At 41.1% G+C, this 19,419-nt stretch overlaps 1 protein-coding gene across 1 annotated transcript in view; it reads left to right on the plus strand.

The window, feature by feature from the left end:
* The window catches only part of ext1b (exostosin glycosyltransferase 1b), an 88,911-nt gene that overhangs the window by 44,734 nt on the left and 24,758 nt on the right, over positions 1-19,419 (plus strand). The window contains exon 2 of the mRNA XM_053492036.1: positions 18,381-18,474. Within this exon, the coding sequence (XP_053348011.1) occupies positions 18,381-18,474 (94 nt within the window). The remainder of the gene's footprint in view (positions 1-18,380; positions 18,475-19,419) is intronic.

Consider the following 19,419-nt stretch of genomic DNA (forward strand, 5'->3'; position numbering starts at 1 on the left):
TTGATACTAGGCTAATACACACACAGATGAATCTTTTTAGGTGAAAACAAATAAAGAAAGCTCTCGCTTTGTGGGCCGCGCCTTTATTCTTTTGTCGAGTTGAGATCTGATGACTTTGCGAGACACAGAAAGGCATTGTACAATCACTAAAAACATGTTGTAATTGTCAAAATACATAAATTGATGAATCAGCTTGATGCTGAATGCGTCTCTGAGACGTCTGACTGGAGTCATTGTTCGCGTCCCAGAGTGCATAAAAGCTTACCCTCAGCCATGGGTATCCACACACAAACTTAAACACACTCATTTGTTCATTTGCAGACCAGCAGTCAAATTAAACAGGTGTAAAAATGCACAAATATGGGCTGCATGAAAAGAAAGCCTCCTCTATCTGGAAAAAGAAAACACATGCGAGTTTGCTGAGTGACAGACAGGAGTCATGTGACATGTGGTTGGTTGCTCAGGGTATTTTCCAACAGCATGGTTTCTGCCCAAATACAATAGTTCTTGGAGCTCTCTGAAGTTAACTCACTTCCCTTCCAGCTGTACAGCAGGTATCTCTGAAGCAGCAATGCAGAGCAGTGGTTCTCACAGCGGGGTCTGTCGAGCGCAGGCGGACACTTTCGTTTTTGTGTTACAGCGGTGGAAATCCTGCAAAACAGGCGACTCTACAGCCAGCTAAGTCGTGGTTTAGTGGTTAAAGCTCTGTGTTGCTGATCGAAACGTACAGTATGGCGAACCCCAGAACGGCTAAGGTACCGCTGTTGTGCCCTTGACCGAGGACCTTTTAACCCCTGTCTGGTCCAGACGTGCGGTGTAACATGGCTGGCCCTGCGCTTTGACCTCAACGAGCTATCAGGCTGAGATACGTGATGAAAAGGGATGTGACAAAGACTTAAACTTAACATGACCCAGATGATTAATGAAGGCTTTTTTAGTAACACATGCATTGGAGATCAGGTTGAGTTTGAAATACAGAAGGAAAAACCTCCTATTGAGGGAATAGAAAGATCTACAGCAGTGAGCGTTCTAGTCAAACCGGATCGTTTAGAACAAGTGTGAAAACTCCTCTTCATTTTTCTATATAATCCCCTGCTACACTGAGCCATGACCTGACTTCCGCCATGACCGGATTCACGTCTGAAACGCCGGCCCTTTAGGAACTCCTTGTGAAAATGGCTTGGAGCACGAGGTCAGGACTGTATGTGGGATGTGTTGTGCAAGCAGTGTTGATGAATGAGTGTGTGTACAGTTCACAAACATTGAAGTTATGTCAATTTTTATTCAAGGAACAGGCGTTTCACCGAGCCACCTCGGCCAGGATCTTCATTCACGGACAGACGGCAGACAGCAGCTAGGAGTTTCATCACTGTACTCTGCTCGAAGTCATCTGTAAATGCAATCGTTTTTTTACGCCATCATTCATGAGAGATTTTATCACAAGTCCCGGTTTGACTTGAACAATTAGTTTTAGCTTTAGTTCATTCAGCATGCAAATATATATATATATATATATATATATATATATATATATATATATATATATATATAAGCGTATTCAAGTGTAGTGATTTTTTTTATTTGTAGCTTGAACACACGCCAGACCCAAGCCCGGTTAGAAAAATGGGAGGGTTGTGTCAGAAAAGGCATATGCCGTAAATAAATAAATAAATAATGCGAATCAGATGGCGACCCCTTGACGGGAGCAGCCGAAATAAAGTTTAGCATGAACACGCAGAGGTTGAAAATGATCATTCCAAATTACGGGATCTCATGGGCATCACATTGAGCTGATGGTGGTGTTTTTGTGCTCATGTGGACCAGATACTCTGTCTGTGATTCATTTAAATAACTTCCCTTAGAAGTCAAAAAAAAAAAAAAAGTTTGTAAACTTCTGACAATAAAGTCTGCCCTTAACTTCCCTTCCACATACTGTTTCATTATTCAATTTCCTGGATTGTCTTTTTACTGCGTTCCCCAGATGAGAAATGAAACGTTTTTTTGTTGTTGTTGTTTGTTTTTGCTGTCGTGTATTATCATCAGTCTGATCCAAACAGATTTCAGATGTTGTTGAATTAACAATCTGATCCATTTAGTAATAAATCTGTCTGAAACATCTCAACATAACAGTATAATTGATTATATTATCTGTATAAGTGTGGACAAATCAGTAGAGAGCAACAATTCACGTCTCTCTCTGCCATCTTGTTTTGTTTTTATTCAGCAGACAAATTCACCATAAGTGTCAAATTATATATATTTTATATATATATATATATATATATATATAGATAGAGAGAGAGAGAGAGACATTTTTTTTTAGCTCAACCCAGATGAGTAGTTTAAACACTCTGATTGGCATCAAGTTGCTCCTTAGCATTTTCAGCATGCTCGTCTCTCTGAAAAGCAAAAGAGCCGTCTGTAATTTGACCTTTCTCGTTATTAAGTCGTCCGCTTCCTTTCTGCGAGTCTGCCCTGTGCCAAAATGGACTGAGTCATTCACATTAGCCCTGTCTATCGCGCCTTTGTTCGCACTGTCAGCACCGAGACGCCGGAATTATATGTTTGGAGCTGGTGTTTTTGTGAAACGCAGCACAAGATGGAAGAGTCACTTTGCTGCTTTGCCGTTTTGTTTGCTTGGGGTTGTCCGACACGCTGATTGGTGTCGCTGTGAGAGACGCTTCCTCTTCGGCTTTGACGCTCACAGGTGGAAGTCAGACCCTTTAATGCCAACCTGCATAACACAAACGTGCCATTTGGTGTGACGTACTGCTTTTCTTTTTTCCCCGTGCTGCTTGAATCCTTTTGTTTGCCGTACCAAAGCTTGGCTCTTTTTGCTCCGGTTGGAGTGGAACATGAAGCTCACATGATCTTTAATTAAGGTTAAGGCTGATCTTCTGTTTCGTTCTCTTTCCTGGATCCCTTTTAGACCCGTATGCGTAGCTCGGTGGCAGCTCAGCAGGTTATTTCTTCAGAGTACTGATCAGAAGGTTGGTGGTTCAAGCCCCGGTTCCATCAGGCTGGCATTGTGGGCCCTTGAGCCGAACCGTGTCTGCTCCTCAGACGCCATATCACTTCCCAGTGCACGAGGGGAAGGATGGACGTCTTTGAGACTTCTCTGGCCTGAGGGAGGGGTACGGGAAGTCCGAATTCTATGCTCTATTTAACACACTTACTGTAACCAAGCTGTAGAGTGGAGAGCAGGTGGGCTGGGCCATAAATGTTTCATTAAGTCCATTTGTATTCTTCTTGCCAAAGACAACTGAAACTGTAGCTTGATTTTTATTTTTTCTTATTCTTCTCCTTCTTGTTTTCTTCTTGTTCTATGTTATTTTTTTTTTCTTTTGGACTGTACAGTATATTGACACCCGAGAGGGCACGGTGGCGTAGTGGTTAGCACTGTGTATATCCAAGGTCGAGGGTTTGATTTGCGCTTGGTGGGTTTCTTCTGGGTCCTCCAGTTTCCTCCAACATGTGGATTAGTCTAATTGATGTTCCCAATAGGCCTTTGAGTTTGTGCCCAAAGTCTCCAGCCCCCCCTTAACCATGTACAGGACAAATGGTACTGTATAGAAGATGATGAATGATGTGATAGCGAGATATTTATGACAATAATTTGATGGCTTTCTTACTGTCGAACCATCGCACCTCCCCCTCCTGATGCGTGAAAGTGAAATATAATAAGGCCAGAGTTTCAGCGGTCTCCTTCTCCTACTTCTGCCGAGAGGGAAACTACAGCTGAAGCGAACCTTATGAATTTATTATCTAATGCATGAATTTTTACCACGCTGTTGTTTTTTTTATATGCCATTTCTTGCCTTGCTTTATATTCTTACACTGCTGTATTTAACCAGCGCAGAAATAGATGAGAGGGGACCCATCTCTTTAATTATTATTCAATATTTAGGCATATTTATCTAAGCAAGCATTGTAGCGCTAAGACTGTACTGGTAATAAAACAGCTGTTTCTTTGAATCCGCGTGTAATTTTACTAGGGATATTACATGCTTGGAAATCATTTTTGTTGCCGTCACAAAATGGCGAAATAACTCTATGGAGAAGAGCAATAATAATAATAATACAGACCATAATATAGCATGTGTTTGTGTTTGCATGTATTGTGGACTTGTTATATGGGATACTACACTATATTGGGACTGGGAGAGAATTTTTGTTGTTTTTTTTGTTGGTCAGGGTTTTTTCAACGGTCGCCGCACTGGCTGCGCTCTGAAGTAGAGAAGGAAGGATTCTTTAACTTTGATGTCCCGATTCCTCTGCAACACAATCCATCTGTTCGCAGTGTCTCTTATTCCCATATGCGCGCAAGAGAACAGAGAAAGCAACACAATAAGTGTAATTGGACTGTGTTTGGAGCAGGGGGACTAGGAGATGTGTGTTTGTGTGGGTGTTATGTACAGTAGGTTTAGCAAATTAAGGTTCACTGTGGACCAGTTCCAGATTCATAATGGCTCTGTTATCATCATGCAGAATGGACGCCGGTGAATTGAATGGTCTTGTGATGCCATTATAACTACACTGATGAAGCCTGAAACACCAGAAACATGAAACATTTGCTAGTTTGTCAGTATTGCGATAGACTGGAATCCAGTTCAAAACTTATGTTCATTGTCTCCGGGATAGGGTTTGGATCCAGTTGGTTCCAAATGTTTCTGGTTCAGCCAATGCAGCACAAAGTGCCAAAATAAGTCAATGCTGGCCATGATAGAAAGGCACCAGAACACCCAGTGCACCACAGCTGCCACGTCCGGGGCTCGGCAGGCAAGCAGACGCGGCCTCTGAACTCCTCAGATCTTAATCCGATCTAGCACCCATCGGATTCACTGGAAAAACAAGCCCAATCCACGGAGGTCCCACCCACAGCACCCAAGGATCTGCTCCCAACATCCTATTGCCAGATACCACCACACTTCCCCAGGGACCCTGCAGAGCCACGCCAGAACCTCCTGCGTGGATGGTGGACACAATAGTGGGCATCATTTTTACTTATTGTGGAATTCTTTGTGTCCTTAAGAAATATTTTAATCTGCTTCTCTCATTGAGTGTGCTTATTTTTTCGTTTGTTTGTTTTAAACCATAATACTTACTTTTTGTATTCTCTCCCCATCATTAGTCTCTCCGAAGTCTGGCGGGAGGGAAACCTTTCTTAGTTATCTCGGCCTGTTTCCTTTGGTCAAGTCTTGGTTTAGATGATAAATAGAATAATATAAATATAGTCTGTAGATAAGGCTGGAGTCGTGTATAAATTTGTGAAAAGCTCTAGCAGGAAGAGAGATAGCGTTCGCTTAGCAGATTTAGTTTTCGGTATGCAGTTGTTGTTGTTTTTTTTCTTTTTTTTTTCCTTCTCTCCTTTAAGCGGAATAACTTGCCAGAAATGACGTAAAAGTCTGCTGATTAGCAAAAGCCTTGGCCGTTCCTCCCAAGGCCGACTGACGTGGCGCAAGTGGCATGAGAGGAAAAGCCATTTGTTCTGGAGGATCATAGAATTTCTCTCTCGTTCCCCTGTGTCTCCTCCAGATGTGCCATGTGAGCCAGTACTGAAAGCCACACCCGAATCATGCAGCCTGGTCTCTCAAAAGGCCAGCGTTTAGGGGCACCATAGAGGACGCAGGCTTGCCCCGGCTGACCTCACATCAGAACACTGGTACAATGCTGTTGTATTGCAGAAGAACGAAGGAAATGCGAGTCTTTTCCCCCAGTGTTTCTCTTTGCCTCATTCTCACCGTTTTTTTTTTTACAAAGTAAATACTCCTACATTTAACTCTTAGTCTGGGTGTTGCATCCCGGTTGCGTTGTTCTTGTTGTTTACTGCTCGTCTGCTCGGAATCGATTTGGTTTCTGACTCCAGCTGCCCCGCAACGATACCGAGGTTTTTGATTCTGACCCTTGCTGTTTTCTTGAACCCCATTCTCCTCGCACCAGCCGAGCCCGATTCATTAATTTATCTCATTTCGGGAGCAGGCACTCTCTCTCTCTGCACCGTGTCAGAGGCGCATATGGCGTGCAGTTTATTGTGGAGTCATATTTACTCTTTAGATGGAATAAATTAGAATGTCTTTGCAAGTAAATGAGTTAATTAAAAGCGTTTGCTCACCTTTTGGGGGTTCTCTCCAGAACAGATGGTGCTCTAGCCTAGTTTCCTAAAGGCTTTCGCAACCTCTGGAGCACCCGTGTTTGTCTCATGAAACCTTAGGGTTTTAGAACAGCTTGCATTTACCAGCGTAGTGACACCGTTAATGTGCCGAATAGCCTGGAGATTTCCAGACTCTATCTCCCTGTTTTTGTTTTGTGCTTCAAAACCCTGTAATGCGTTTCGGGAAGGTCTGTCGATTACCTGAATAGGTTTGGATCAGGCATGTTGGAACAAAATATGGATTTCAGAACCAGAGTTTGGGAGCAATTAAATTGATTCTCACACATTAAACCCAACAAACCCAAACATCACGTTATGTACGAGGAAGCCTACAGCCTTGAAATTTATTTATTTTTTGTCAATAAATGCATGTGGGCACGTTTGCAGTCAAAATCATAGGAGGGGGGAAAATATCAAGACCATGTGACTCATTCTTCCAGGTCAGTCTTACAGAAAGAACATCAAAAATATCTCGGCATACAAATTTATTCCGTTCTGGGCGCGGGTTCTCTTAAGTCAAAATTTCATTTTGTGAAACGCATTGTCCCATAGGAAATAATGCAAATGCAGATAATCTGTTTCAGACACCCCAAAATTTTACCAATATTGCCCATTTCCAACACTATAATCATATTTTTTCATATAAAAACAATGGAAACATTTAGAAAAGACATGTAAATGAAGTAAAACCTGACTTTACCATAATTTGATTCCCCTTGGCACCAGCTGCTTTAAAAGCCAAACTGAAAGTGGCTCACTTTTCTTCTTGCTAACATTCTTGGGACCCATTGTGCTATGTCTTTACAGATTCTCGTACAAAATCCAAGAAAAACCACTTGGTTTGCTCGCTCGTATGCCGAAAACGCTGGGGAAAATTTTTTGCAAAATGTTCATATCCAGAGGTACCGCTATATGTCACTGCATTATAGCCATTATTGTGTTAAAGTGCCGTGTGGAGCATCTTGTAGACCGAAATTCATGTTTATAACTTGTAATAAACTTTACCGCAGTCTACCTTGCCCTGTTTTTTGAGCAGTATGGTTTCCTCTGGTATTCTCTCTTGACCTCAGGAATGTCTCCATCGCAGTCGGTCCACAGCGCTAACGTTACTTCAGTATTACGCGGCTGTGCCAGGCCTACGGTACAGACCTGGCGCAGAAGCATAAATCACCCTTAAGCTGCCGCGGCCCCTTTATTTTGATTAGGTTTCAGAATGTAATTGACTTAGTCATCTGGGGTTAAAAGTATTACAGTGATTAATAATAATAACTCGAGTAAAAGTACAATGATTTAATCGCACGCGCACACACACACACCAAAAAAATCCCATTAAAGTAAACTGCAAACTCGAGCACTGCAGTAAGATTATTGGTATTTACACTAATTACTTTCAAACCTTGCAATGTCATCGTCATTTCTGATTCCTAACTTCTTTTCTTATTAGTTTCCTGAAACTGTTTGAGATCTTCTCCAAGTGAAGCTTCATTCACGTTTACCTGTCGCTTTGATTCAAACTCATCCCGTCCTGGTTTATTGCTTTTGGCAAACATGGTACAATATATGCATGTATCTGATGAGTCTTATATAGTCTTATTATCAGAATAAGAGCAACTATCTCATCTATGGTTGACCAACATGACTTTTGCCTTTATTCCAGCGGTCATTGCTGTAGGGGAAGTTACACTGCAACCTCCGGCAACCTGCAGGCATACACACGCTTTCTCTCTCTCACACACACAAACACACAGCCAATCATATGATACGTAGAATTTGAAAAATGCAAAAAAAAGTCTACAATGCATGTCTTCGGCACCAAGTACAGGGAGAAGACGCAAACCCCCCGGTGCGGAAATGGGAATCGAACCCTCGACCCTGGTGGTGCAGACAACTGTGATGTAGTCAATTGTGTGTTCGGTTGGTGAAAGACTGGCTGATGATTAAGCTTTATCTTTACACAGCGTATACGGTCAGATATGATTCATTCTCCTGCCATTCTCTTTTAATTCGGTATTATTTTTTTTATGTCTAAAAACATAATACAAATCATCTGATCATATCGGGTCTCAGTTTTTGGCAGATACAACAACTTGGATGAGAAACAACATGTATATATATTTTTTCTTATTTAACAAATATTAAGGCAAAAGAAAAATGTGGGCAATACTAAGTGCCCCCCCCCCCCTTTTTATTGTGTTTATATATTAAATAATATAATATAATATAATATTATATTATATTATATTATATTATATTATATTATATTATATTATATTATATTATATTATATTATGAGGCCCCTATGCTGTACACAAGTGCAATATAGCAAAATGTTTATGTAACCTGGGTGTGTGTTTGTATAAATTGGAGTAAAATTTCTTTCTCACGCTCAGGATTTGGAACTGAATGCTTTGAACGTGTATTTATTTATTTTTTTGGGTAATTTTCTTTAAGTCAGAAACTACAAAGGAGAATGCACAGTCTTGGTTGTTGGTGTGTGTGTGTGTGTGTGGTTTGACCTTTCAGTAACACCCTGCCTGTGAAAATGTGTGATCTCGGATGAAATTGATTGAAATGCCCATGCACGTTCCTCCTGCAGAACCAGAGCCACCTTAGAGAGACGTGTGCCGTCATGTTCCAAATTACACCGACTCTCTACTCTTACTATACACAAACACATGCGTATAGACACTCACCCACACACACACACACCACCGTAGCCCTGCTAACCATTTGGGTTTGGCATGCGCCTGAAAACAAATCTAAACTGAATTACATGCAAGTCCAATCATTCTGTGCGCTCTGCCGATGATGTGATCCAGCTGGTAACGTGATCTCAATCAGAAATACCCCATTTGCCCCTCTGTCTGTTAACTTTGTCTCATAAAGTTTTTTCTTTTTATGTGTTGTCAGTGATGAGTTTCAGCACAGCGCACAGAGACATCTGTCTTTCTCAGTTCATTTGTAGGTTATTCTTTTACTGCGTTCACGGCGCCTCGTACGCGGTAATTTGCCAGTTGTAATGACGTCGTTTCCCGCCTCAGGGGAACATAGCGTGGCCGTCTCCACAAAGACGTCCTTTCTTTGCTCTCAGAACACAACTCTTGTAAAAAAAAAAAATATATATATATATATATATATATATATATATATATATATACTTTCCGCCAACTTTGAAAGTCACATTTTAGGCGGAAAGTGCAACAAGCTAGCCCTCTGAGATTAGCCTTAAACCTTAACGTTAATGACGACCTTCTCAGAACAGTGATTAGCATAGTCAGTGTTACAGATTTAAAGGGATAATTCAGGTTTTTTTGAGGCGGTCTTATTAAAATTGAGGTGAATATAAGTACAAACTAGGCAGTTTTCCTGCTGTGCACACCAAAATTCCAAATGGGGCCAACTTCTACAACTGTTTTGAAGTACAAATTTAACCCTTTTCTTCCGCAAGAACAGTATCTGTATGGTTAACCAGAACGAGAGGCAAATACATAACGTAAATACAACATAATCTTGAAAGAGACCAGCTGGATTTATCTCAGTGGGATGACTGAACTTGCAGTTGAACATTGGAATGCATTTTTGCATGGAACAAGGGTTGTGGAATTTGGCCCCATTCACTTACATTGTAATTGTGACTAACATTGCGACATCATTACGCAGATCAGGAACATATATACCAACCAAGACCTGTATATATATTCCGTGGTAATATGGCAGATGATTTATACTTATTTAACAGTAAAAACGGGTGATGTTACACTGCTCACACATCAATTTAACGTCACTCTATGAAAAGAGAAGGAACTGGTAGTTAAAAATACTACTCCTGGTTGAACTTTTAAGTTGAGGGGCATTTTTAGTTGTCTTTTAGTTGTAAAGAGGGGATTACTACATGCAAAATCATCCTGAATGTAGCATTAATGTCTGCTTCTTTACAGTAAAGTGTTACCTCCACATACAAACTTAATCTGCTCTGGAGGCGAGTTCTTAAGGCGAGATTTTGTATTGTGAAACGCACTTTCCCATAGGAAATAATTTAAAGGCAGATGATCCGTTCCAGCCACCCAAAAATATTACCAATGTTACCAATTTTCAACACTATAATAATATCTTTGCATATAAAAATAATCAAAGTATTTAGAAATGTCAATTTATTTCATATTTTACTTCATTGACATTAAACCTCAGTCAACGTAATGTATAATTTCTCTTTGAACCGGCTTTAAACTGAAAGCGGCTTCCTTTTCTTCTTGCTACCGTCCTTGATAACATTCCCTGGATTCATGGTGCTGTGTCTTCACAAAATTTTGCACACAGTGATGTCTATAAATATGTAAAACTTAGTTCGCTTGGCTTTCTACTGCGCAAAGAAATTTTGAACGGCTCCCGGACGTCCGCGCAATTTAGCCGGCATTCAGTTCGTTTGCACGCAAGCTAAACATGCTTCGTATGGCGAGACAATTTCTCGCAAATTTTCTTGCAATTTAAGGTGGGCCGTTCATATGCAAATGTACCACTGTATTGGATTTGCTTCACACATCACATACTGTATAAAAACCCAATTCTTTTCCCAATAATAAATAATAATAAAAAAAAAACACACACACACACACACAAAACTCAAGCTTGTGTATTTTTTATGCTTTATTTTTCAAAAATCCTGTCTACATTAATATGCCCCTTTATGTGCATTATTATAGAGTTGGATTATATAAATGAATTGTTTATTTTTTTATTTTGCCGTGCTCTCGATAAGAGGGGAGTGATGACGTGATCAGAGATGTTCGGCTTGTGCAGGCAGTGCGACACCGTGGAGGTCAGCGTGAGTTCAGATATTACATCCGTAAAGCTGGAATTTCCCTACGCACACGTACACTTTACATTTAATTTATCACACACACACTTATTATTCATAGACAGGCAGGGGGTTAATATGCTTTGAAGGAGTGCTCACTTTGTCACTTCATTCCTTCTCACACACATGAATTCAGAGTAAACTTTGGAAATATTTTGGAATGATTATAATGATAATCCTATTCGAATTGCTACAGTATATCTTGCACACACACATTGCGGTGGTAGGTATTTTGTTGTTCGGTGAGAGGCGAAGGCAGAGCCTGAGCAGGGGAATCTCATTTACGCGAGCATGTGCTAGATAATGAACTCCAGTCACTGCGTCGGTCACCCTGAAGCATGAAGGTTAGCCGCGCCAGTCACTGGCTGGTATATAGACGCAGAAGGGAATCTCCTGTGTATTGCACTTTTTTGCGTTCTATCCTTTTCATGACTAAAATGATTTGAGATTTGGCTAACGCCAGAAAAACGCCTCCCCTTTAAGGAAAAGCGCTTGACATGGACTGGAATGGTTCTTGGCTGGAGGGCTGGAGGAACAGGGACTGTTTCATATTATTAGACCGTTGATGCCAGTTCATTTTCTTGAGAGGCTCAAAATTCATTCTAAGATGCCAAGATATCCGGAGTCCAGAATCTTGCAGGTCTGGCATTGCGCTTTGCAGATTGCATTTAGTGGATTTGCTGTCTTGCTCTGGGGTGCGTTTTTGTTTTTGGAATCGACTCCGTATCGCTTACGCCAAGTTTCCTCACTGAGCTCCTAATATTCTTTTGGCCTAAAGGTGGTTTAAACATTTAAGGTAAAAAACGCATCCTTGCTCTAACGCATGCTAGCTCTAACTGTCGAATGGCGTTTCCCTCATAACCGCGGGTTCCTGTAGCTGTTATTAGTCTGTGTGTGAATGTTGTGTATCCACACCGCAAGACAAGAATGTATTTACTGCAGATTGTGATTTTTTTTTTCCTCCCTGTTTTTTGGACAGATAGTGCTGCACAGTCGCGTTCGTCACTGAGCATGATGATGAGGGAAGTGTAGACTCGTTGGAGCTTGGCCCGATCGTCCTGATTCAGAAGCAGCACCACTTTGGCTTCATTCCCAGACAGGCTTCGTATGAATTCTGACACGGAAGGCGTGTTGTTTAGAGAGAGCGAGTGTGTAAGCAGCATATAAAAGAGAGAAAGCAACTGGGATTTTAAAAACACAGCCATTTGTATGGAGCTGCTGTGCTTCCTGCACCTCCACCGATCCTGCCGTTTCTTAATTATGTTATGAACTGTGGAAATGGCTACCTGAAAAATCTTTAGCCGTCTTTATTGCCACCTTTTTCTTTGTAGGCATTGATTATTTAATAGCATGCTAGGCAGCTGGTGGCATAGTGGTTTGATTCCCGCCTCTGGTCTGTGTGCTTGTTCTCCCCGTGCTTGATAGGTTTCTTCCAGGTACTCCAGTTTCCTCGCACAGTCCAAAGACTTACAGATTTGCATTCCCAAATTGCTTATAGTGTGTCAATGCGCGTGTGAAAGTCCTACCACAGAATAAATGGTCCCTAGTTGGACTAGAAAGGTTCCTAGATGGATAGATGGATGAATGCATGGATGCTAGGCAGCTGCTAATCGTTGGGGCAAGGTTTAAGGAGTACTAATAAAGCTTGAAAATTTGCATCATCTGGCCTTTCTTAATGTGGATTTTGAACGAGTGGGGAATCAAAGACCAGCCTGTCCAGACGGACAGAAAAACCAATGCAGCACAAATTGCCAACAAGTCAATGCTGGCCTCGATAGAAAGGCTATCAACATAGCATAGGCTGCTGCACATGGGGGCCAGCAGGCAAAGAGCCCAAGGCTGCCGATCCGGCCTTTAAACTCCTCAGATCCCACACGATCCAGGACCCATGGGATGCAGTGGACAAACAAGTCCAATCCAAGGAGACCCCACTCAGAAACTGACAGCATCCGACGTCCTGGTGCCAGACTCCACATTGCGCAACCTGCCCAAAACCTCTTGTGTCATGACCAGAGGGGCCAGAGCTGCTCCGGTGGCAATAGGGGAACCCAAACCCTGAGGTTGTAATGGTATTGTAATTTACTGTAATGGTACTCCTCAATTTTGTTGTGTGTTCATAGTGTTCCAGCTTTAATAAAATGTATAACATGTACAGTATCCTGTTCAGTTTCTGAGAATATGATCAAATGTTGATCAAATATTTGTACTATAATTGATATTTTCTTAGAAATAGGGTTAATCTGACCTACTGGCTATAAAGGCAGAGCTGTCCATCTAAAGTACGGATCCGAGCTGAAACTATCCAGATCTCCCAAACCCATTATAACCCAGATGAAATTTTAAACAAGTAAGAAATGCTGGCTCTAATGCAAGAGCAAAAATATTACTGTACAGCTAGAAATGTATGCTTATATTTTCAGTTTTGCCTTCTTTTTATGATGTTCCTGAAAGCGTATTCTACAAGGAATTGATATTAGCTTGAATTACTGCATATTGGTTGCATTCTGCAGTTTGAAAATCCTATAGTCTGGATACTTTACAGTCGATTACACGAGCCTTTGAATAACGGTGCCTTGTGTGCTCAGTAAATGTGAACATGCATTTGCTGTGGTCCAGGGGGCTGTAATATTTGTTGGTCATGCTACAGTAGTGAAGAGCAGGAAATACGAGAGTGCACTGATGAATATTTAGAGCTTCTCTGACAGACTCGAGCTTGAGGTTTCAGGACCGGGATGCCGTAGGACCCAACAAAAAAACATCTGTGGAAGCTTGTGTCTTGTGAATGCGAGCAAATAGTCAGATATGATACTTTCAGAAAAATGAAAAAAAAAAAAACACTTGGATTAAAGAGCATATTGAATGCAGCAGCGTGCTCGTGCTTTCGGAAGTCGAACTAGTGTGTGAAATAATGAAAACTGTAGAGCTTATTCAGCTCGAGTATATGCTTGGTCCTGGTTACAGTCACTATAGTTTTAACCTATTTGATTATATTTACACAAATCCCAAAAAAGATGTTATAGGAATTGGCCAAAGGCAATTGATCAGACTTTGAACATAATGAATGGGTTGGGTCAAACTTTCTCCAGCAGTATACAGTACTGTGCAAAAGTCTTAGGCACTGTTTTATCTTTAGCACAGATTTTGTTATGCAGTACTTGTAGTCCCCGACTTGCGAACATTCGAGTTACGAATGTTAATAAAATATACGTTGATAGAAAACGGCTGGCCTATAAATCTGTCCTGATGGTGTATAATCCTAATTCTGGAAAATGGTCAACAACGCACAGTTAACAGTCCAACACAACGGAAAACCGCTCCGAGACAGCGTCTGGGATTCCCCTCGCAAATTTAAAGGTGCAGAAACAACACTGTTACATTTGACATGCGGAAGATTAATTTCCAAAGGAGTGAGGCCTTGTTCACACGGGCGTTAAAATCGAGCGTTTTTTTTTTTGCGTTTGTAGCGTCCGGTAATCGCGGATCAAGCGGCGAGTGTTTTCTACACATATGAGTCAATGAGTGTTCACACGGGCTTTGGTGACGTGCGTTTGTCTGGCTGCGCGCTTATATGGCATTAAAAAAACTTTACATGCAGCTTTTTCTTGGCGTTCAAATCCCAACGAACACAAGAAAACCGCTTCTAGTTTGTTTTCTGCGCGTTCATTTTACGCTTTGGAGGAAAAAGGGCAAAATAAAAAAATTCATTGTTGAAAAACTTACTTGGAAATTTTTATTTCTTCATAAACCACAAAAAAAAAACTTCCTTTAATCCGACGTTGTGCAGTCAGAGAGTGAACCCGGTAGCGGCGCGCTTTCATAACCAGTTCCCGACACACTGCCCCCCACAGGTTAACACACAAACTACAATTTGGGCTGCAGGCTGACGTTAGACAGAGACAAACGAACGCTGGTGTAGAAGTCAATCAAGCGTCACTACAAAATGCAACATAAACGTCTAGGACGTTCAGAGCACGTTCGTTTATCCAAAAACTTAACGCCCGTGTGAACAAGGCCTGAGTGCGGCAAAGTTACCAGGAAAACTTGTATTCTCCAGCACACTCAGTAAAACCTAACCGCAGTTTTACTTACAGAACTGTGCTAAAGTTTCAATAAAAGAAACTTTCTACAAAGAGCATTAAAGAGCTTTAAAATAAACACAGTCAATATTTGGTGTGAAAACTCGAACCTCGAAAATAAGCAGTAGTGTTTGATACAGATGTGTGCAGGTTTATCAGTATAACAGCTGGGAGCCTACATTAGGTTTTCATTTTCCATCTGATAACAAGTCTGTTATGTACAGTAATATGTCGCTTCCTTAACAGGCATTAAAAGTTTTTCTGTAATTCTATGTTTGTGTTTGTATTATTTTCTAAGTTGTTTCAAAAAAATTAAACAGTTTTGTATTTTCAATGCAGACACGATAATAAACGTATACAACGAAATTTGTACTGAAGATAATACGATGCCTAAGACTGTTGCACTGTACCGTATATGAGATTGTTCAAATTAATCAATTTCCAATTTGAGCTCGACACCTTGTTTGGCTACAAATGCAATACTAACACACTACATCTTTCTTCTTCGTTTGTTAATACCAAAGTAAAACTGTTGTGGGAGTGTGGGAGTAGATGGTATTTGTAAAACTGTCCGGCGCATATCTTAAAACGGAGCCGATGTGTTGTGACAACGCACCCGCTAATGCAGCACCATTGATGCTTTCCTTTACAATTGAAATGCATTATTTAACAATCAAATTCATGAAGCAGTTCCTTTCTCACCATTCACAAGAAAGCAAAGGCTTAAAAAAAAAAGGGTCCATTGTGGTGTTGTCTCTGCACGTTATTGCTTTCTGTCCTCTCTTTTGTCTTTGTCTCTCTATGTTCCTAGCCTTGATATCAAACCTTTGTATGTTTACACCAAATTGGAAAATGGACCATATCATTCTGAGTGTAATAGCGTCGGTTTCCATCAATACACTGATGTACATTAATCACACTCGCGCTGTTCATACTGTATGAACCCATAGCATTATTATTTATTGTAAGGAAGGCACTTATGCACTTCTGGTTAGATGCTTTCTACATATACATTAAACAATGTCGATGTTGAGTCTAATCTAAAAAGCCTGCAACAAAGTGCTTATATTTGGAGAACCACTCTGCTTTAAAAAAGCAAAAAATTCGCACTCTTTCCTTCTCATGACAGCTTCATTCATTCATGGCTTAAGTGTTGTCTTGTTGCTTGACGAGGGCCCAGGGCCATGAGTCTGACGTGAGTGTTACATGTTTTAAATTCCAGACATTTTTAAAACGCCAGGGATCATCTTTTTCTTCATTTTTTTTTTATAGATAATTTTTTTCTATATTACCAGAATACTGTAATATCATTTAAATACCTATCAGTGTTTACTAATACCAGAGTGTAAATGTTTTTACGGAAGTGAGGTAGTAAAATGTGTCGTGTGTAAAATGAATCACTACCTGTTATTTAGTCATGACAGGAAGAAGCATTGTGCAGTTGTCTATTGTACTGAGACCTGAAAGAAACCCAACTTACAGTAAGATACTCAACAAAACGGTCAGAAATCCACATAGGGAAAGTTCACCCTGCCTGAGTTCTCTGTCTCACGAAGTTACAACATTACACCCGCACACGGCCAACACTGAACAGAATAACGCGGACTTGGCTCTCGGCGTAAACGTTTCCGGCCTAGCATTCGCAGTTCTAGTAGGAAAGCACCCCTCCCACCCCTTTTGCCCGTGTAAGCTCATAGATGCCGGTGGTTGGCCAGAGACACTCGCTGATCATGCGTATCTGAGCTCACGCAAGCGGAATGGGCGGATAGTGCTTTCCTTTTGTTGAGCGAGCAGCAGCAGGTAGAAAAGGTGTAGTCGGCTGGCAGCACATGTTTCAAAGGAAGTACACAATAGTCTTCTCTCTCCCTGGTTGATAATAGGCCAAAACATGGTACTGTACCGGTGCTTAAAAGGTGTCTCGCCTAGGTGTAGTGTCTGTAACTTTTTCGAATTAAAGCCTTTCAATGATCTTAACCGTCATTCAAATGAAACTCGTCTAATTTAGATTTCACATGAAAAGACACAAACCTAAAAAAATTTATTATTCTAAATTGCAAAATTGTTACGATATTGCAACATGATTTTGACGTGGTTACGGACACTACAGATTTATTTTTTGGAAACAAATCCTTAATTTTTCACATAATTCTTTATATGTGAGCAACAATTTTTTGCAGGTCATAGAAGCTTACACCATAGTATCAATTTAGATCAATACTAAGGAATTTGAATAATGTGCATTTTAAATATTATTGTTTGAAGTGAGACAGCATAACACTGATAACTTGCCTTTTTTGGGCCACATATAAAATCATCACTCCAAAACGGCTGAAGTTACTGTAGATACTGAACTTAATATATTTAGGGAAGCGAGATCGATCACTTCCGTGTTGCATAAACTTCAGAAGTTGCTTCTTTTGCGCGCACAATTTCTGTATTATATGTATGACTAAAAAAAAAAATTATAAATTAGTCAGCACCAATACTGTGTTTTGCCCGAGATTTTGCAGTGATGAGAGCGGCGGCCTAACAGAGAGACGGATGGGAACTTGATGGAATTCCGGAGAACACAGACTTTTTAACTTGATGAGCAACTCGAGTTTTGTTGATTTCAGCAGATTTTAACACTATAAAACCTTTTATGAGCACAATGTACGAACAGTTGGTTGATCAGGAAATTTCTAATCTTATAAAATCACGTGTGTGTGTGTGTGTGTATATATATATACATTAGCTACCTGTCTGTCTGTATAACCCCGCGGCCTCCACAAGACTGCGGCTGCACGTCTACCTTCTCTCCTGAGCGTCTGTAAGTGAGACGGACCCTTGCGTGTGTGTGTGTGTGTGAGAGACACGGCTGCTCCCTCGATCTCAGCACGCAGAACGATGACTTGCTGTCGCTTTGATATGGAAAACACCTATATATCTTTTCAAGGCATCTGTGCTGTGTGTGTGACTGAGATGTAGCTGTGTGTGTGTGTGTGTGTGTGTGTGTGTGTGTGTGTGTGTGTGTGTGTGTGTGAGGGATAAAGCCTGTCCCCTGATACACTCCTGGCAAACGTGCTTGGCTTATGCAAGCTGGTGTCACTCATAGCTCATTAGCCCAGGATGCCAGATCATTGTGTTTGGATAGCCAGATGACACACACACGAACACGGAGTGAGAAAGAGGTGGATGAATGGAAGGAGGTGTAGTGTGGGGGCAAAAGATTAATAAAGAAAATGAAAATTTATGTTTGATGAAAAGAAAAACAATGCTAAAAACCTTTTTGTGTGTGTGCGTGCGCACTTTTCTGCAGATACGACTACCGTGAAATGCTTCACAACTCCACCTTCTGTCTCGTGCCCCGAGGACGAAGATTGGGCTCTTTTCGCTTCCTGGAGGCATTGCAGGTGAGCTGGCGCTGACACACACACACACACACACACACACACCCCTCTTAGAAATCCTCTTGGCAGCCTATTCTTTGGCTAAGGCTTTGCTGCTTCTCATCCCTCTCTCCTCTCCTCCACCATGCCTCCATCGCTCTTTGAAGTACAAACCAATCAGAATTATGCATAATTATTATTAATATTATTTATTATTTTCAATAGTTCTACTAATTTTGCCACTTTTTTCCAGCGGTGCCGTCGTTTGAGCCGAGAGTTATAATTTTTTTTACATCTTCACTTACATTATACTGTATGAAGCGTTCACCAGTAACCCAATCGCTCTCCTGCCAGGATCAGGAGTCGTACTTCCTCACTGAGACCTCGTGATCTTCTCTAAATGTAGATCACGCTGATTAAAGTTTATCTCTGTTTAAATTCACGCTCGTGGGTAATTAAGAGAAGCTGTTTGGCAGCTACTGCATTTCTGCGATTCCTTCTTGTTCGCAGCTCCTGAGCCAGGCGCCAATCCTCACTCACGGTGTTTGATTGATTGATTTGCAGAAAATAGGAAAGTCTTTTCATCTATTTCATCACATACAGTGTGACACCGTCTATACCGCTTCATCCTGGGGTCTGGGGTAGTCTTAGTGGTTGAGACACTGGACTACAATTCAGAAGGTCCCAGGTTCAAACCTCACAGCCACCAAGTTGGGCCCTTGAGCGAGGCCCTTAACCCCTTAACTGCTCAAATGTATAATGAGATAAAAATGTAATAATAAAGTCGCTCTGGATAAGAGTGTCTGCTAAAAATAAATAAATAAATGCTATAATCCTGTATACGGGGTCCTATCCCAGGAGACTAGGCGGGGTACACCCTGGACGTGATGCCAATCCATCGTAGGGCACACACACACACATTATTTTTATATACACACACTCGCTTTTCCACACTGCAGACACTTTTTT

This window comes from Clarias gariepinus, chromosome 3 (assembly GCF_024256425.1).
Source record: "Clarias gariepinus isolate MV-2021 ecotype Netherlands chromosome 3, CGAR_prim_01v2, whole genome shotgun sequence".
In the NCBI taxonomy this organism is placed as follows: Eukaryota; Metazoa; Chordata; class Actinopteri; order Siluriformes; family Clariidae; genus Clarias; species Clarias gariepinus.